The following is a 20,627-nucleotide window of genomic DNA, read 5'->3' on the forward strand; positions in this document are numbered from 1 at the left end:
AAAACGGTAACATTCACACAGGAAATCATCAGGAAATGATAAAATGTCCGAACGCGCTCTAATCACTCTCTCCCGGCGGAGAGCTCTGCGGAGGATTTGGGCTTCACGATCTACTGGCTCTTCAAGGACGGGGCACGCCATGTCCGACACTTCCTACTGTCAGGTTTCCGACAAAGGGGCGGAGACAGTCAGGGTTAGTTGTAGTAAACCTGCTAGGGGGCAGGTTAGCTTCACGGCGTGTGTCGTCATAGTGACTCACTCAGGCTTCAGCTGAACTCGCTTTGTGAAACCGAAAACCCAGAGTTTTCGTTAACTCAGGGTATACTTACTCAGAGTTTGCACTAAACCGGCTTCCTGAAACAGGGCCCAGGTCCTGGCACACTTTAACCTGGTGTGGCATGATTGCGGATGCCCTGCAGGTAGGTTTGCTTCCCCTGCAGTGGCACCGCCGACCACACCCCCCACAAAAAGAAAGAGCATTGATCAAAAATAAAGGAAACAAAGACTCCATCAAGAAAACACTGGTTATTAGTGCATGTAAGACTTTATTAACCATCAACAAATAAACTCACATTAAAGTGAAATGAAATAAAGCAACAATATTCCAGCAGCTTATGAAATGTGTAAAGTGAAGTAACAGACTGAAGAGTCCCCTTCATTGAAGGAAGTTAAATCTGATCAGAGGGAGAAAACAGCTGATGTGCAGTGAAATAATTTCATCCTTTGGTTTTATTTAACTATCAGAACATTTTTTTTTTTCCAATTCTGTTATAGATGAACAATCAATCCTGAACACTAACAGTTGGATTAGTGATTGTCTGTAATTCACAGTAATTCATCCACAATCACACACAGTGTTTGTCTTGTCAGGTGGTTCCTTCAGTGTAATTAGTCTGTAACAGCTGATCTCTAGGTGAGTTAACCTCACATAACAAGTTTGATCTTATAAACAGCTAAAGCTATCACTGATTCTAAAACTGTAACAAGGAGGACGCCAAACCTATGTCACAGAAATTGTCTTTTTGCCATGAAATTAAGAACAAAATACTGAAAGTGAGCATACACTAAAGATCTTTCAGCCACTAAAACAAAGAATGAAGAAATGCCTTACCAAATATAGACACAATAAAAACAGATTAATTATTGTCTGTGCTTTAAATTTTACTGAAACATTTGAACTTTTAAAAATATATTTTGCTAATAAACTGGAGACAGTAGTGGATTAGAGTGCAAAATTGTTTGACAGTCTGATTTTGCACTTATAGGAAAATAAATAAACAAATATAATCACAATTGAAATGGCTTAAACAAAAAACAAAAAAACCATCTAGACTGTTTAAAAATAGATGTCTTAGACTGTTGACATGTTAATGACATGTTAAAAATCCATTGTTAACCACCTCTGAATGCTGGATAATTCAGTGAAGATACATGGGATTTTTTGTAACTAGTGATTAGGTTGCATGTTTGTTTTTTTTTAAAACATACTTTTTTATGGCTAATGCATCCAGTCATTTTAGTCTAATCTGGAGTCTCATAAAAATCATAAGACATTGTTTTTACGTTTTCTGTAGATCACAAAAACGGCAACAGCAGCAACAAGAAGCACAGCAGAAACTGTCAGACCAACGATCAGTCCAAAAGATCCATCTTCTTCTCCTCCTGGCTGACCTGCAGGTGAGAAACAGCTGTCAAACTGCTGTCAGACATTATCTACTGCACTCTGATCACATCACTCAGACCAGCTGCTTTCTACAAAGTCTCATCAACAACATCTTTAGAAACAAACATCAACAACCAGGAAGCAGCTTCACCTCTGATCACACACACACTCAACTCTACTCACTCACCTGGAGGAACAACTTTCAGGCTGATGATGCTGATGTGCCCTGTGTTACTGCGGGTTGCTCCTATCTGGATGACACGACACTCATATGTTCCAGCATCAGAAGTTGTCACATCCTTCAGAATCAAAGACACGTCTCCATCCTTCATCTGTCTGTCCTGCAGATCCACCCGGTTCTTAAAAGATGGATGCTGGTTGGCTGGATCAAACTGCCCATCCCGAAACACAAAGACATATTCATCTCCCAGGTCAGCTCTACTCCACTCTACAACTAAGATGTTGTTGTTTGGAGTTTGACAGGTCAGAATGACATTCTGTCCAGACTTGGCTGTGATGGTTTTGTGGTCTGAAAGAGGAAACGACATACACAGAGATGTGGAAGTACAACTACACTTAATAAATACACATGCACAAAAAGAGACTGTTTTATTTACACACACAGACACACACACAGACACACACACACACACAGTTGCCCATGAGTAACTTTGCTAATAATGATGACGCTAATACAAGCAGTAAACAGGAAAATAAAAATAAAAATAAGAGCGCTGTTTTAACAGCACCCTCTTTCATCTGCGAGCAAATGCACCCTCCTCAGAGTGCGCTCAAATGCTTGTTGATGGAGCTGCAAAAGCTGGTGATAGCCTAGCATACATAGCGAATAGTGGACACATACATGCTCATGCAAGTTTGTCGTGTTTGAGTACTGTGCTCGCACTAAACATCTGCACAAGCACCACACCGCTTTGGTTACATCCTTAGGCGAACATTGATGTCTCGCCATGAAGAAACAAATTATTGTAACTCAAAGAAATCCAGTCTGATCAGTACCAGACTTTACAGGCGTGATGACACCCCTACCCTGAACAGTTTGATATGCTCATTGTCAGGAATACTCAGCGCGTCACCTAGTGGCAACAGGAAATGTCACGTCTTTCACTTTGAAATACTGATTTTCACAGGTTCATCATGTCCACCTCAAAAGCGGTAAATATTAATATCAGTCCCTCGTGATGCTTCAGTGACAAAATTGTGAGTTTAAACTGAACAGTGCACCCTGGTGGCAAGGCGGTTCACCATGAAAGATGAAGTGGCTTTTGAGGGGCTTGAAAAGTATAAAAACCCTTGGAATTTGGGCCACACCTCCAATGTAATGAAGGTTGTTTTCTTATGTAACGATTTTCATGGAATACTGCAAAACGGCTCCACAGCGCCCCCTACAAAATTTCAAAACATCAGCCACTGCTCTGTGTTTCATCTACGAGTCTGAAACCTGGTAAGCTTATGTAAGTTATCACAATGTACAAAAAAGTCTCTTAGAGCAATATTCCAAACCCAACAGGAAGTCAGCAATTTTAAAATTAATGTGTAATTTTGGCAACATTTTCCCCTCTTTTCAGGCCCTGTACTTCAACGAACTCCTCCAAGGGATTTCATCAGATCGAGACAATCTCCAGTGTAGGGAATCTAAAGACCTTTGTGATGTTAAATTGCAAAGCTTTTTACATTCAAGAAAAAGGGATGGTCATGGCAGCACGTGGATCACTCGCCAAAAAGTAGTCATCTGCTGTCACTCATAAACACAATGTCCAATCTCTCCCAAACGACGCAGGCATTAGTCGAGAGCTCGGAAATGTTTGATATGCCATTTGTCAGTAATGGTTAGAGCGCCACCTAGTGGGACGACTTTAATCATCATTGAATGAGATTAAATTTTAGCTGGTGGTTCTACGCATGAATTCCATCAATGTGACATCAGATCTGACATGCTGGGTGTAGGTTAGAGCAGGGCGATATGACCAGTTGAAAATTTGCGATAACGATATAACTGATGATATAATTAACACTAGACAAAATACTTTACAACTCCACAACTTTATTACTGGAAAAAATACCCATCAATGTATTTTTACTTAAATAAGGAGCTGTTTTTTTATGTACATTAAAGTTATACAAAAATTTGCAGTGCAAATGCAAATTCCTTGCTGACAGTTTAACCAAAAGGCATTTCCAGTGGAAATTGGCCGACATATCCTCAGCATAACCATGTATAATATCCACAAAACTTAGAAAGAGGTTATACACAGCGCTTTGAACGACTAGTCATGTCACACATCAAATCCACCCTACCTCCCACCCTGGACCCACACCAGTTCGCATACAGAGCGAAACGATCCACAGAGGATGCAATCTGCTCTGCCCTCCACCCAGCCCTAACTCATCTGGACAAGAAAGACTCATATGTGAGAATGCTGTTCATAGACTTTAGCTCAGCATTCAACACCATAATACCACAACAACTCATCTGTAAACTGGACAGACTGGGCCTCTGCAACTGGCTGCTGGATTTCCTCAGCCAGAGGCCTCAAGCGGTGCGTGTGGGCAACAAGGTCTCAAACAGCATCACCCTGAGCACGGGGGCTCCACAAGGCTGTGTGCTCAGTCCTCTGCTCTTCACCCTGTTGACACATGACTGCACACCAACCTACAGCTCCAACCACCTTGTGAAGTTTGCGGACGACACAACGCTGGTGGGGCTCATCACCAAGGGCGATGAGACCCACTACAGGAAAGAGGTTGAGCTCCTGACCACGTGGTGCAGAGACAACAACCTCCTGCTAAATGTCAGTAAGACCAAGGAGATTATTGTCAACTTCCAGAGAGGCCACACCTGTCACCCCCCATTGACCATCGACGGCGCTGCGGTGGAGAGGGTGAGCAGCACCAAGTTCCTGGGGGTGCACATCAGTGAGGACCTCTCTTGGACCACCAGCACAGCATCACTGGCCAAGAAAGCACAACAGCGCCTCTACTTCCTGCGCAAACTCAAGCGGGCAAGTGCTCCACCACCCATCCCGACTACATTCTACAGAGGCACTATTGAAAGTATCCTCTCCAGCTGCATCACTGTGTGGGGCGGTAGCTGCACTGACTATAACAGGAAAGCTCTACAACGCATTGTGAGAACAGCTGAGAGGATAGTTGGTGTACCACTCCCCTCCCTGCAAGACATTTACACCACTCGCCTCACCCGCAAAGCCATCACAATTGTCAACGATGCAACCCACCCCGCGCACTGTCTGTTCAGCCTCCTGCCCTCTGGAAAAAGAGATACAGAAGTCTCCACTCCCGCACTACCAGGCTCACCAACAGCTTCATCCACCAGGCTGTGAGACTGCTGAACTCTCTTCCCTCCCGACTCCCAGCCAGCAGAATCACCAGATTGGCAGAAGTATAGGAAGACAGATTGGACTCTACTCCCCCTCACCCACGCACACTCTCCAGCAAGGAAACACTCTCTGAACCGGGAACTGAAAACATTCCTGACTTGCATTGCAATTGCACACACCTGCAGCTATATATATATATTTTTGGTATTTCTTTTGGCACTGTTTATATTATTATATTACTATTTATTACTTTATTGTTAGGGCTGTTTTTTTTGTTTGTTTTTTTTTTGTTTTTTTTTTGTTGTGCATCTGCACCTTATTGTTGTCAATGTCTACGCATGGGACAGTGTGAAACGTAATTTCAATTCCTTTGTATGGCAAGTACATTTGAAGAAATTGACAAATAAAAGTATTCTATTCTATTCTACACACAATACAGTAATATTATGTTGAAGCACAGTACGTATCGCTCCGCGAGGCTCCTACCTACGATAGCTGTAATGCTCCAACAATCCATCAAGCGGTGCGGCTTCGTAGCTTAGCAAAGTCATACTAAAACATTTGACAGATTTTTGAGCGCCGTGTACATGAAATCGTTTCGAGGTCAGTAAACACAACCAGAATTCATACATAAGGCACACGGGATTATAAGGGGCACTGTCGATTTTCAGAAAAATCAAAGGATTGATTTTAAGTGTGCCGTATTTTCCAAAAAAAACACGGTAATAACGACGGCCCGCTAGCATGCGCTGCGAAAAATAGTACTTTGTTGTGTATCTGACGGACGAAAGCTAAACAAGTTCCACACCACTGAAGTTTTAGCATTTTTACAAACCAATTCTGGTTCATCCGTTTCATTCAACATCCGCTTTCGCCCTTCTCATTCTCCGCCATGCTTTTTCAGCCATGTGCTTATGAAAACAAAGGCACTGCGCATGCGCGTTTTACTCATATTCTATCGCGATATTTCATTGTCTTATCATTGCCCGACATTATACCGGTATTACCGTAAACGGTATGATATGGCCCAGCCCTAGTGTAGGTGTTGGCCGTGGCTTGACGCAATGGGGTGCGAGGGTCCTCATAACGTTGCTTGCAGCTTTAATTGGACTTACAATTGTCGGTTGGAAAACTTTTACATATCGCCCAATCCTACCTTATAGTACTGTATTACCCCATCAGAGCACTTCACTCTCGCACATCAGGCTTACTTGTTGTTCCTAGAGTATTTAATCCAATCCAGTTTTATTTATAAAGCACTTTAAAATACCCAGCAGAGGACGAAAGTGCTGTACAGAAAATAAGTTAAAAACAATAGCGTAAAAGAAAACAGGAAAAATAAATAAATAAAACACATAATACAAACAAAGTTAAAATAGCCCTACCATAGGAAAAAATAAGATAAAATAGCATATAATCATTGCACCTGGATTTAATGATTGTTAATCTCTGGCTTTCTTCCAAAGCATGTCTTTTATCATGTCTTCATTGTTTTAAACGATAAATGTTGCTCTGATGGATTTCTGAAAGCCTCAAACACTCTTCTGATCATCAAGATCGAGAAATTATGCAGTCAAAGAAAAGTTTTAATACATTTACACTTTACTCTTAATTTAAGGTTAGCAGCCTTTTTGAGCACCAGTCAACATGAGCTTGTACTTGTATAGTATTTACTGTGATGTGCCCTCATGGAAAACTATGACACTGTTTTTGTTTCAGTAATGCTGACTTGTGTTTATGTTCCATAGTGCACACAACAACGAGACAAGCCCAAGGTATTTCTTTGAGCTGTGTGGCAGCTTCCTGTGACAGTTTAGTAATTAAACAGTGAGCTACTTTATCAGCCTCTAACACGGTGCAGTACTTTTCAAAATTTGCAATAAAACTATTCCTGCTTAAGGTGGAAATAACAAATTGTGTTTCACCAATTGAAACACAACATCAAGTACAACCAGGATACATGGAGGGGCAATGCTCGTGATATACGACCAAAATGTAAACGACTCCACCAAATATCGCTGTAACACTCCTGGATGCACTCCATATAACAGGAAGAGAATGGAAATTACTGATGTGATTGTGTGGTTGAAAAGCAGTGCTTAAGCAGCTATAGTGCAATATTATAGTAACACAGTTACGTGTTCAGTAATACAGGAAAACACCACCTAGACTAGTTTATACATTTGGTTCATCTCTTTAGAAAATAACAACGGAAAATTCCCTTCATTTACTCATAAATGCTGCTGCCTGCATGAATAAAATTGAATTTACTACTTTTTTTTATTTTATCATAAAATAATTATCACATTTTTTGAGAAATATTATGATATAATTTTGAGGCTGTATCATGAATTTACCTTCATACAATAAGTATTTTCATAGTTACAGCCCGTTTAAGTAAACAGAGGGCTGGGCCTGTCCTTATACACAGTGGTTACAGCTGAGTCTCGTCATGCTTAATGGATATATGTAATGGATATTTAGTAGATTTATTTAGTAACTTAATAGTAACTAATAATAATAATAATAAAAAGGAAGTGTTTTACGTTTAGTTTCTATTGAAAACTAAAACCCCTGTTTCAACAAAGACCTCTTCTTTCATTTGTTAAATTGTTAAAGTTGATTTCTTCTATTATACGACACAGCCTGTTTGTATATATTTGTTAGATCTTTTAATGCATGAATTTTTAAAGGAAAGCTTGAATTAAAATGGTAAATGTAATTCAAGGGCCTGTATTTATATAGCGCTTTAATAGTCCCTAAGGACCCCAAAGCGCTTTACACATCAAATCACCCACCCATTCACACACTGGTGATGGCAGCTACATTGTAGCCACAGCCACCCTGGGGCGCACTGACAGAGGCGAAAGTCAAAGTCACACTCCATGTTGTTGATGAGTACTGTCCCAGCAAAACCTTGACATTATCCCTTGGTCAAAACTGTTTGCAGTACAGCAGCAAAAAACCTTAACTTAATGCTGAAATTTAAATACAGAAAAGAGGTTTAATCACACTGTCTGTAGTGACATTAATCCAGTCAGGGAATTAAAAAAAACAACAATAACCCCAAAAGCAAACGTAATTTGGGTTACTTTGAGTATTACAGAGGATTTTTTTTAATATACAATGCAACCGTTGCATGGTGAATTTAATGTGTAAGAGTATTACAAAAATCTCCCCTCTGTGTCCTGGTGATAACATTTTAACTCCTGTGATAAAAGGTTTGAGTGTGTAAACCAGGGGTGCCCAATCCCGGTCCTCGAGAGCTACTATCCTGCAGCTTTTAGATGCATCCCTACTCCAACACAGCTGAATCAAATGGTTTGATCTCTTCAGCATGCCATCATGTTTGGCAAAGGCCTGATAACAAGCCATTCATTTGATTCAGGTGTGTGGGAACAAGGATGCATCTAAAAGCTGCAGGACGGTAGCTCTCGAGGACCGGGATTGGGCACCCCTGGTGTAAACAGTTAGCTGCTGAGTCAGAGGTCAAGGGTTCAGCCATCAGTTATTCACTATTCACATGTTTTATGGCATTAGTTGTTGACTTTGATATAAAACTTCATGAAGTCAAGGACTGCAAAATGCATATCTGACTTCAGCCCAGTGTGTACTCGCTGTGTTGTTTTGTGTAGGTCAGAACAGACAACATTCAATACAAATCCTAAAGGCTGGCAATATAAGAATGAACATTATAAATGAAAACAAAACTATAGCAAACCTAAACTACATCATCTGCCTGACTGTTATCTTGATCAGTTGGTCTGATGGTCACGTTAACTATGAAGATTTATATTAACTCATCTCCTTTCATAAACGATGGTTCAGAGAAGAAGATAATAAAGTCATGTAAAGTAAAGTAACGAAGCTTTTGTTTTCAGTATTCAGAGAATGCAGCCAGCTCGACTTTGATCACGGCTGCAGATAGTTCACATTCTGGTCTGTCATTACGACGGTGTAGAAGAGACAAAGACGAGCTCATTAACATAAAAAAACACTTATTATATTTTCACTTTATAAGAGAAAGTTTGGCTTTGTTATGCACAGAAACGGCGTCAGCATTAGTCCGTCTGCAGTTCTGCGTTTCCAGGCGTACCGAGAATAGTTTCGATCAGAGAGATTAGCGCTAGTGTTTCAAACATGATCGGTATGGATAGTATTTAAATAATGTATTGTTAAATAACTCTGGCTCATACCTCCCTATGTGAAAGAGGAATGTTGTTTTTGTTTCTCACCTGCAGACACAAACACGACGACACAGAAAGCACCAAACCAGAAGAAGGGCGTAGATGTTGGAGCAGCCATTTCCGTATATCCGTGTACTCCATGCCCGGAAAACCTGAGCTGTCTTGCGGACGCGCATGTGTGTAACCAAGAACTGAGAAAACTCCCCCCTATAGAACATGGCCTTTACTAAAACTTTGATGATGATGATGATGATGATGATGACGACGTTTTTACTACAACATGCTGATTTCATCGAGCTGTCAAATATGACACTGAGGTTTCTAAGGCTCAATTTAACAGAAGGCTCTAAGCTGATATGCCTATCTTCTGGAATCATATGGTCAGGAGCAACAATTAAAGTTTCTCTTTAATCAGAGTTTAGCTGGAGGAAGTTGTTGTTTAAAAAAATGCTTGATTTCTTTCAGGCAATTACTTAAACCGGACAATTTATAAAAATTAGAGACTGAAAAAACAGTATATCTGAATGCCATCAGCATGGAGATGATAGGAGATATTATTGTTGCGCCTAATAATTTGGCCTAGGGGGAATATATAGAGTACAAAGAGAATTGGACCCAGGACAGATCCCCGAGGATCTGCCCCACATGGCAGAACAATTGATGACTTGATTTATACGAACAGAAAATGTCCTTTAGGTAAATAGGACATGAACCATTTTCAAACAACACCCGTAATCCCGAAATATCCTTAAGCTTGTTTATTATGATACTGTGATCTCCAGTATCAAAAGCAGTGGTGAGATCCAACAGAACTAGAACTGTGTACTCTCTGGAGTGTGCTGCCATCAAAATGTCACTAGATACTTTAAGTAAAGCCCTTTTAGTAGAGTGCCAATTGTGAAATCCAGACTGGAAAACATCCATGACATCATTTTCTCCAGGAAATAGTTCAGTTGTTCTGCTACTGTTTCTTTCCAAGATCTTTGATATAAAAAGCAATTTGGAAATTGGCCTGTAACTGTTTGAAAAGGATGGATCCAGATTAGGTTTCTTTAATATTGGCTCAAACACAGCTTGTTTAAAGAAACTGGGAACTGAGCCAGTAAGAAGAGAAATATTTATCATTTCCAAAATACAGGGACCAATAGTCAAACACACTAATGAAAAATGGGGCAGGAAGGACATCAAGATGTCCTGTAATGTAATAGGAGTAAAGGCGGACCAAGTATCAGAGGTAAGCAAATTGTAAGCTTGATACTGAGAAGATGATGGAGAGATATTTGACCTGCTGGCAGTGAGCTTATTTGTGAAATAATTCAAAAACTCGTTACAATCAGACATTGAGTGAACTGGTGCATGAGGAACAGCGGGAGAAACACTCTTAATTGTGCTAAACAACAGTTTAGGATTTTTCTTTTATGAAGCTATAAGGTGTGAAAAATACTCTGTTCTGACATTTTTCCACATGTCATTTAGTAAGAAAATAGATTATTTAAGATGTACCCTGTGAACCTCAAGCTTGGAAGCCTTCCACAAACGTCCTAGCTCCGAAAATTGCGAATAAAAAGGCTGCTAAAAGTTAAAAGACTCCATGATAGTGAAGAATTCAGTAGCTATGTTACAGGATGCATCATCAATATGAATCTCCCAGCATTACATCTTCTCCAATGTATTAATGGATGTCAGAAGGTCGTTAAATTCAGTTAGACAGACCCCAGGAAGTCCAGAAGTTTGGTTAATTAAAATTCAATAAAGGGTTCGCAATTTAATCACCTTAATTTCACCTTAATCATCTGCAGCTCAAGCGAAGAAAAGGAGTCCGAGTTCACCAGCCTGCATTTGAATCAGAATCCTCCGTCACTGCACGAAAGACGTGGAGTTCCGATGTCGGCGCTTCCAGCCGAGTAGATTTCCTTCAAGTGAATCCATGCTTTGCTGCCACGTCTAAGTTTAACACATAAAGTTTAAAGATTCCTTCACGAAGTGATCGTTTAAAATAAACGATTTGAACGAGCGTTAAGCAGGGAAAACCAAATTGATGACGCTCGGTTGGCGCACTCAACAGCTGAGTGCTGTGGCACTTGAATTAAACACCTGTGCACACCTGCGTGCCTGCCGCGATGGGCGGTGACTCCAAGGCTAGGCGAAGCTAACATCCATGGTTGTCTATCGCTACTGCCAGCCAGGGGCGGACAGGTGACTTACGAAAGGTGCGCATGCTGCCATCAAGCCTTGAATAGGGCTGCAGACTGAGGAGTAGCGTCCCCAGGTGACACTAAATGGACTAGTCACAGGAATCTCTCCACAGCAAGAAGCTAACTTTCGGTACTTCCCCGTCTCACCTTGACACCAGCCCTGGTTCCCCGCCTTCATTTCTTCGGGTTGAATCCCACCGTTATGTACAGTAGCGTGCACTCAGGTGAGGAAAATATAAAAGGAGGAGGAAAAGTTTTCCTGTAACTGTCCCATCTGTAGCTCTCCATTGAATCTTTAATGTGCAACAGCGTGCCCTGATCGTAAATTCTAGCAGCAGAAACAAAGTTTAGACACAAAACAGTAAAAATAATATATGGTATAGTTTTACACTGGCGACAATAGCCGCCAGTGTAAAACTATACCAGCGAGCTGCACAAGCGGCAGAGCCAAACACGGTTCCCATCTTGTCCGACATCTGTAGCTGCTAGAAGTTATTTATCAGATCTCTGGCAGTGTCTCTGTTCACCCTCACACAGATGTCTGTCCTGAATCTACAGCCCTGTTCGTGTGTCCTCTTTTTCAAACTCTTGAGATTATTCTGTGAGACGCAGTAAAACTTGTTACAGCATGTAAAGATGTGCCATCCTCTGATGTGCCTGTGTAACCTAAACATGCTGAAACTAACAGGCATGTTATTGATAAACACATCTTAAATGCTGGAGTAATTGTGCGAAGTCAAACATTCCCCTCTTATGGCATTTGAATCAATGTTCCACTCTGTCCTCAGTGTGTCTCTGCACAGCTGAAAGACTTTTTTTTTTTTTTAAAGACATACCGTATATGAGAGACCTCTACAGTTATGTGAATTTATAATGTACCACTTGTGTCTTTCCACAAAGAAAAAAGTGAGTCCCCCAAAACTGTGTTTGAACCAATAGAAAGCTGGTGCTCAGAGGAAGAGGGCGGGCTTTGCTTGGTGTCAGTGACAGAAATGAAAAGAAGCTCAAATGAGTGAGAAGGACGATGAAGGAAACATCTGTGCTGTGTCTGCTCTGTAAGTAGAATCTCTGTGTTTGTTTGAATTCTTGTACTTTGACTGTCTGCTCTCCTGATAACTGATGATGGAGGAGAAGACATGAAAAACAAATCAGGCTGAATTCAAGTTCAAACACCACGAGGACCAACTGCAGGTCTGAACTGACTCTGTATCTTTGCTCAGGAGTCGAGGAAACACAGCAGGCAGTGAAAAGATCAAATCATTCACTCATTATATCAACACAGCTGCACAGTGGACACATGACTTTACTGGGTTATTTAAGAGTAGTTGATATGTGCACATGATCATTTAAGGGCCGCATTTTGGATAAAAACTTGTTTGAAAACTTACTGTTCTGCCAACTGTTTTTTTTTTTTTTTTCACCTGAAAATAAGCAGATATATCAGAGAGACGACTTTGTGTGTTTGTGTGGAGTTGTTCTTTATGTTCACCTCAAATCAACCTGAGTGTCATTTCTCTTTAGTTCTGATCTCACTGCTGAGCTGCACAACAAACCAAGGTCAGTAACCTTCTTCTGTCACAGTTTAAACCTGAGAAATGTTCACTGATATGACCTGATTGGGTTCATGTTTCACACTGTAAAGTCTAACAGATCATCAGTTTTTCATTTTAACCCTCACAGCTCGTCTGACTGTGAGTCCCAGCAGCTCTCAGTTCTTTGAAGGAGACTTTGTGTCTCTGAGCTGTGAGGAGGACGACAGCTCTGCTGGATGGACTCTGAGGAGAAACACAAGCAAACGGCAGAGGACTCAGTGTGGAGATGGGTGGGGAAAACCAGCTGGTTCTTCCTGTAACATCAGTTACATTTACACATCTGACAGTGGAGTTTACTGGTGTGAGTCCAGAGAGGGTCCCATCAGTAACATGGTTAACCTGACAGTCACTGGTAAGCTGAGTGTGTGGAGTTAGTGTTGATGAAGCTGTGTGTAAATGGATGAAATGCTGTAGTTTGTCTCTGTGTTGAGGTGGATCAGTGATCCTGCAGAGTCCTGTCCTCCCTGTGATGGAGGGAGATGACGTCACTCTGCTCTGTAAAACAAAGACCACTCCCTCCAACCTCCCAGCTGCTTTCTATAAAGATGGCTCCCTCATCAGGAAGCAGCCTACAGGTCACATGACCATCCAGCATGTTTCCAGGTCTGATGAAGGCCTCTACAAGTGTGACATCAGCGCTCATGGAGAGTCTCCATCCAGCTGGATCACTGTCACAGGTGACACACTCACCTGTCTGTGTTTCTGCAGCTTTCAACATTCACAATGTGACGACAACTTAATGACTGTGTTTGCTTTATTTTAGGGGAACACACCACCACACCTCCACCTACATCCACACCTCCACCTACATCCACACTTCCTCCTGGTTCCACCTCCATCACTCTTCCTCCATCACTCTCTCCTCCTGTTCTCTCTGTCTTGTCATTTGTTGGCTCAGTCTGTGTTGTGGTTCTACTGGTGTTACTGGTTCTGCTGGTGAGACGATGTGTTCACAGGAAACCTGAAGGTGAGACTCAGACTTCCTGATCTTTCATGTCTGAGTTTGTTCAGTAGAATAAAGTTCACATTCATGATGATCACAGCAACAACTTTCTTATAATATATATATATAATAATAATAATAATAATTTCTCATAATCTCTGTTTAGATATTTAATTTATATTATTCTTAATTTTGGAAAATTTCAGCAGATCAATTGAATGCTGGACAGGATGACATCATCACTCATGTCATGTACAAAGCTGTCAAGATAAGAACCACAGCCAGTCTGACGGTAGTATTTGAGTTCACATATTTTCTTTAAGATTTTTGCTCCTTTGTGTTCCTGCCAGAATGTTTCTTAACTCTCACTGGTATCAGGTCCTGGCATTGTTTCAGTGGGACCTTAGCTCACAGCCCAGCACCGTGCAGCTCAGAGTTCAGAGGTTGTCTGAATAGTGACAAGAACACCACACATCCCAGACTACGGATAAATAAATAGATAAAAGATATAGATCAGACTGTAATGTGTGCAGACAACATTCAGTAATGTTAGAACTAACCAATGATCAGTAAAAGCAGCTCAGATGTGTCTGTCTGTGCTGACACTAGCTGTTAGCCTAATTAGCAGGAATAACTTTTACTATGAGACATAAACAGAGAGACTGAAAAGACAGATCATTAAAGAAAGAACCATAAATATTAACTGTTCATTTCCAGCCCGTCCTTTAAAGCATGAATCATTTTTAAAGTTCTGCGTGTAAAACCACAGCAGCTACTTCCTGCTGTCAGTCTGATCAGACCTCTCACTGCAGTGTGTGCTGCTTTGTTAATAATATTATTCATGCTGTGAGAAAGTGTTTGCTTTGTGCTCTGTGGTGAAGTATCTCTGGCTGCACTGAAACAAGATGGCAGCTTTGTGGTCGTCCAGCTTCTTTTTCTCAGAAATACCCCCCAATGCTTTGTGGTCAACAGCAGGTGTTTAGAGGAGGAAACTCTGAAAAGCGGATGCAGTTTGTAAACATCATCACTTAATTGTTTCATAATGCTGCAGAAAGTAAATTAATAGTTCCTATAGCTGTGTGTGATAATACAGTACTGTTGCAGTTGTTGTACCTGCAGTAATTTAAATGTATTTTATTATACAGAAACTGATTTAGCTGACTCAGCAGTGAGAACTGAAGACGTCAGTTATGGAAAATCAACCATCAGAACAAGGAGGCCCAGGTACAGCTGCTCTTTATTTTTTACTTTACACAAATACAAGCTAGCTGCTCACTTTGTTTCCAGCTGCCATGCTAAGCTAAGCTAATCAAAAAATATCCTGACCAATGTCAGACTTGTGAACTCTGACAGTAAGTTTTACTAATGGCCAATATACAGCATTTAGGTTTGTAATATTTGTACTTGACTAATTAGGTTAAAACAAATGTGAAATAATCTGCAGAGCAGAAAAAGAACCTGATTTTTTTTTTCTTTATTTTTGTAATTCAGGAAAGAAAAAGCTGGTTTACAATGGACCTGTTTTGCTTTTCCTAATTTCCTGACATGTGTTTTTTTAATTCAGATTTAAAAACAGAGGGTTTTGTCCTGCCCAAAAAATCGTAGAAATATGTTATCTAACCAGATTCTTACTCTGGATGGCATTACCTTGGCCTGAAATCAAAATCCTCCTCACATACAGTCTTTAATAATCAGGCCCAATCGTATGTTAATCATCTTATAGAACCTAACGCCCAATAAAATATCGAGGTCAGTGTATGTCCAAGTAATTGCTGTGAGCCATACACTGGCTGCAGACTGCCCTAAACACTCAGTTTGTTCAAAGTTTTACACTCTTGCAGTTTTATGATGTCAGAAAGAGAAGATGGCTGATATTATCATATTAGCCACAGGAGCTCCTCTCAAATGCTGTTCAAACCTTGTGTTGGAGAGGGAGAGCCAATCAGAGGAAAGGTGTCTTAGAGGGGGAGGGGCTAAAACTGTTTGTTTCACAGAGAGGGTGAGCTGAGGTGCTGCACAAAGGCCTAGTATGACATACAGAATGATTATTTTAAACTGTGTGTTCGTGTTCAGATCTTAAAAAAGTGCGTGATGTCTGCTCTTCAGTCCACCAGTCCAACTGACGTCCAGCTGCTGGTCTCTAACTGGTCCCCCAAACACTTTAGACCAGAGGACGTCAACACTGATCTTTATGTTTCTTTTTCTTTCTCACTAAATCAGAAAAAAATAACATCCTGCTTTAATTTGACTTTTTTAAAAGTGACAATGACTTTTCTTGCAAATTCAACTCTGGTGAAATAAATATGTAATTTATTTATGTCCTCAATAACTTTACTGTTATTTGTATGTTCTGTGTTTGTTGAATAAACCCTTGTTGTCATGTGCGTTTCACATGTGGTTCTGTGGGTTTCACTAAAGTATCAGGTAGAAAATCTGAGTTGTTATTGTTTAGTTGTGGCTAACCGATACACTCCTCTCCTCAGTGCTGAAAGCAAAGAAAATAATGAAAATAATGAAACTGCAACTTCAGACTAAAAACAGCAGAAAAATCTTTCAGTGATTAAACTGCACACAAAAGCTTCACTACAAGATGTTTGTATTTGAGACTGAAGACGGTTGTTTTTTGTTTTTTAAGCCAAAAATGTAGAAAATTATGAAACTTACATTTTACAATTATGGTTCATGATATTATGTAAGTATAGAAGTGAATAAACCTGGTGCTGTCAGTAATAAATATTGTTTGACTGACTGATTTTTAATGTATTGTTCCTTTCACTGGGAAACATTCAGTGTCAAAATATATAGTTTAAGATAAAAACGGAGATTATTTATTGTATTTAGTGTCTGATAAACTAAAGACTCATGAACATGTGTCTTAGACTGCACTTCTTTCCTGATCACGTCTCCTGGACCAGCTCAGATATCCTCCTCTGACTGAAGCTTGAAATGAACGATTGGACTTTAATGTCTTCTGCCATCTACTGGTGAAGTTGGGTGTTACAGCACAGCAGATGCTTTTATACGACAACAGTTTAATTCTGCAAAGCTGCTCAGACTTCTTTACCTTCCTCTTGTGTTAGGGTCAGCACCGACACATTTTAAATTTTAAATGCATAAAAAAAATCACATTTGTTTATTGTATCAAGGCTTTTTGACTTTGTCAGGAACTTATATTTCTACAAAATAAAACAAAAACAAAATCTTTTCACTAAATTATAAAATGCTCTAGTTGAAATTATGACATTTGTGTTGTTAGGGTCAGTTTGGATCCAGTTATAATATTATGTGTACAAAGCAATAATTAGAGCCAAAACTGAAATCATAAGTGCACTGTCAGCTGACACGCTGACAGCCAGCTCCTCTCCTAATCATATGAGCTTTCTTATTTTGCGTGGTTAGGGTTAGTATACCTGCATGAAAACAAAACTAACAAAGGCGGGCATGTCAAGGCATGTGATGTGAATTCACTCATTTGAGTAACCATTTGACTTCCAGAGTGCACATTTACATTTTGCAGCATACAAAAATGAGAAGAAGATTTACAGTGAGCCAAGTTCTAGATCCTATTTTTGCTGAAAATGAAGGAGAGGACACAGAGCAGCATAGCGATTCCGATGGGCAGGTTTCTAAGGAGGAAGACACAGACCCATCTGATCAGAGGAGGAGGTCGCTGGTGCTGAAGCTGCTCCTGCTGAAAGATTCAAGTCCAAAACTGGTAAGATCTCATGATGTACATGGCAGGGCAGCTGCTGCAAATGTCATCAAAATGACCCCTGGAATACAAGGTTTACTCTGACCAGAGTCAGTGACATGAAGACATGTTTTGAGCTATTTATGCCATTGTCACTAAAAAGGATCATCATTACTATGATGAACCTTAAAGGAAAAAAAAGTCCATGTAGAAAGATAGTTATGAGGAATACCTGGATGCTTTCATTGGTGTTCTTCTTCTTGCTGAGTGTACAGATGCTGCAATGAGGCCACTGATAGTCTATGGGACCCATCGTTAAGCAGGAATATTTTCCAGAGAACAATGTCACTTCACACATTTCAAATGATATCAAGAGTCCTCGGATTTAACGACAGAGAGGCCAGAGCGAGATCTAACAAGCTTGCTCCAATCAGGGATGTCTAGGAGAGATGGGTGCAGCTCCTTCCGCTGATGTTCATCCCAGGACCAGAGGTGACAGTGGATGAACGTCTCGTTGCTTTTCGAGGAAAATGTCCCTTCCGGCAATACACACCCAGTAAGCCAGGGAAATACACCATAAAAATCTGGGATGCCTGTGATGCAAAAACCAACTATGCCTGGAATCTACAGATTTACACAGGCAAAGCTACGAGTGGCATCCCTGAGAAGAACCAATGAAAATGTGTGGTCCTCGATATGACCACTGGACTGTAGGGTCACAGTATTAGTTGTGACACTTACCGGATATGACCTCGGACTTTTCAAGAGGAAACTTCACAAAGACACAGCTGTATCATCAGGAAGTGACAAAAAGCCCACAATTACCGATGACTATAACCAAAACAAAGGAGGAGTGGACTTTTTCCAGATTATATTAAAGATCTACCGCTGAAAACAAAAAAATAAATTATAAAAATACTTTTTTTTGCCTTTTCTTGATGTAATGACATCACCATAGATATCATTTTAGTTATTAATCTTAAAATGAAAAAAATCAATCAAACAAATTTATTTAAGAGATGTGTCCTATACCCCTCAGTATTAGTTGGGTAACACAAAAACCTTTTATTTATTAATATGATTCTCTTGAGGTTAATTTTACCATTTTTTTAAATTGAAATCGAGGGGTAAAGTGACAAAAAAGACCCAGAGGCCCACACCAAAAGTATTAAAACCAAAATTTTCATAGATAAGAAGCCTAACAAGGTAACCATGAGATGAGAAACAAATTGGATGATAGCTTATTGTTTTTAGTGTATTTTATAGCTGATTTAATAGCTGGCACATTAACATAAGAGATGATAACAGAAAGCTAACACAAGAGGAAGGTTTAGCAGCGATTACAGCACACATTACCCTGCATCATTTTCTCCATCACAGCACCCGGGAACCATCCTCTTCTTTCAAACACGTAACAGTAATTCATGTGTTTTGGTTTCTGTTACTTGCACAGCTACTTTGTTAGGTTATTGTCATTCCAAGAATACTTCAGTTGTGTTTTATGAGATTTGGGTTTATTCTACCTCTATTGTGTTTTATTTAACTTACAGTGTGTTTTGTGTGCTTTTGCAGTGGTTTTTTTCCTTCTATTTGCTGTTTTAGTTGGCATCTCGGGTTCACTGTAGATTTACCCTCTGCAGTTTGTTTGCTGTACACAGTCTTAGAACAGAAACAAAAACAGAAAAAATAATAGTAGAGATTAGCTCTACAAATGCACAAAGAAGACGATAGATGATGACACTGACCTTTACCTGGTTCCAGCACTTGGTCTGCTCTGGCGCAGCCAGTTCCTGGCTGAGCCTTTGGGCTCTTTTCTAGGTGGGGGGTGTGATTGTCCCTGCGGTGGTCCTCATTGGGCTCTCGGTGGGGCCTGGATCTCCTCCATGCCAGCTTTAAGTCCTGGGGGCAGGGCTATGGCTCCCTACACCCACTATTAAATGGTAAATGGCCTGTAATTTGTATAGCGCTTTACTAGTTCCTAAGGACCCCAAAGCGCTTTACATATCCAGTCATCCACCCATTCACACACACATCCACACACTGGTGATGGCAAGCTACAGTGTAGCCACAGCCACCCTGGGGCGCACTGACAGAGACGAGGCTGCCGGACACTGGCGCCACCGGGCCCTCTGACCACCACCAGTAGGCAACGGGTGAAGTGTCTTGCCCAAGGACACAACGACCGAGACCGTCCAAACCGGGGCTCTAACCAGCAACCTTCCGATTACAAGGCAAACTCCCAACTCTTGAGCCACGATCACCCGATCGCCTTCATGTAACTAACTTAAATAGTTACATGAAGAAACCTTGTGAACACAAGCACACTCACCCACACTAGTGTATAAAGAGGTGCTCACAAATGCACACTATTTTGGTTGGCCACTGCCTCTAAACATATGATGCATTATTGATACTGTATGCTGCTCAGTAACATTTTATGTTTATTATTTACTGTTACTTTTGCATATGTTGGTTGTTGCTGTGGTTTCTCTATTGTGTTGTTTTCAGCAGGTGTTGAAGCAGACTTGCAGTGTCTTTTCTCTCTATTCCTCTTCTCCTCTATTTCCCCTCTCCTTGTGCTAACTTCTTTCTTAACTTCTCTTTCCTTTTTTCCTCTTTCTTGTCCCCAGTCCTGTCTGCTCTGATTGTAATAAGTGAAAATAAATAAATCCTAATAAAAATCTAATAAGCTGTGAGAATCAAGTGGACCAGTATAGTGAGCGCTGTAATGATCCACTTGGGAGAGTAAATCTGTTGGTCATTTTTCTGGTCCTACAGACAATAATTGTGATTGCTACACTGCTGGATAAGACAGGTGGGAAAGAAAGGGGGGGGGAAAAAAAGAAAATTACATGTCATTAAATGTGATACTGAAAATAATTTGAAGGACCTAAAGCTACCATGTAACCAGCAACTTGCTGGTGCTCAGTTGCTGCACATTAACTTTTCTGGTGTTGTTCTCAAAATAGTTTTGGCTGCTGGCTCTTCATATTAAATATA

General features: G+C 40.5%; 2 protein-coding genes across 6 annotated transcripts; one reads left to right on the top strand and one right to left on the bottom strand.

Annotated features, from left to right (window-relative positions):
- Nucleotides 1-531: 531 nt before the first annotated feature.
- On the bottom strand, nt 532-11,297 carry LOC147334186 (V-set domain-containing T-cell activation inhibitor 1-like). 2 transcript variants are annotated; one of them, XM_086286784.1, is made up of 3 exons: nt 9,255-9,339; nt 1,851-2,192; nt 532-1,671 (listed from the first exon to the last, which is right to left on the bottom strand). In XM_086286784.1, exons 1-3 carry the CDS (start codon nt 9,322-9,324, stop codon nt 1,544-1,546), a joined length of 540 nt encoding a protein of 179 aa, XP_086142910.1. In that variant the 5' UTR covers nt 9,325-9,339; the 3' UTR covers nt 532-1,543. The 2 variants fall into 2 exon arrangements, 1 of the variants encoding a protein (XP_086142910.1); XR_015128415.1 differs by lacking the exons at nt 532-1,671; nt 9,255-9,339 and adding an exon at nt 10,980-11,297 and having other exon boundaries at nt 2,052-2,192.
- On the top strand, nt 11,144-16,696 carry LOC147334187 (Fc receptor-like protein 5). 4 transcript variants are annotated; one of them, XR_015128410.1, is made up of 9 exons: nt 11,146-11,625; nt 12,341-12,456; nt 12,923-12,958; nt 13,082-13,345; nt 13,425-13,670; nt 13,757-13,960; nt 14,143-14,228; nt 15,082-15,160; nt 16,010-16,696. XR_015128410.1 is itself a non-coding variant. In XM_086286630.1 (7 exons), the coding sequence occupies exons 2-7, from the start codon at nt 12,426-12,428 to the stop codon at nt 14,256-14,258; spliced, it is 897 nt and encodes a 298-aa protein (XP_086142756.1). In that variant the 5' UTR covers nt 11,144-11,625; nt 12,341-12,425; the 3' UTR covers nt 14,259-14,582. The 4 variants fall into 4 exon arrangements, 2 of the variants coding, with proteins under 2 accessions (XP_086142756.1, XP_086142757.1); XR_015128411.1 differs by having other exon boundaries at nt 16,043-16,696; XM_086286630.1 differs by lacking the exons at nt 15,082-15,160; nt 16,010-16,696 and having other exon boundaries at nt 11,144-11,625; nt 14,143-14,582.
- Nucleotides 16,697-20,627: the final 3,931 nt, after the last annotated feature.

The sequence above is a fragment of the Aulonocara sp. 'chitande type north' Nkhata Bay genome, linkage group LG3 (assembly GCF_057382095.1).
Source record: "Aulonocara sp. 'chitande type north' Nkhata Bay isolate Kocher_YH1m ecotype deep benthic linkage group LG3, A_spYH_male_GT1.1, whole genome shotgun sequence".
Classification (NCBI taxonomy): Eukaryota; Metazoa; Chordata; class Actinopteri; order Cichliformes; family Cichlidae; genus Aulonocara; species Aulonocara sp. 'chitande type north' Nkhata Bay.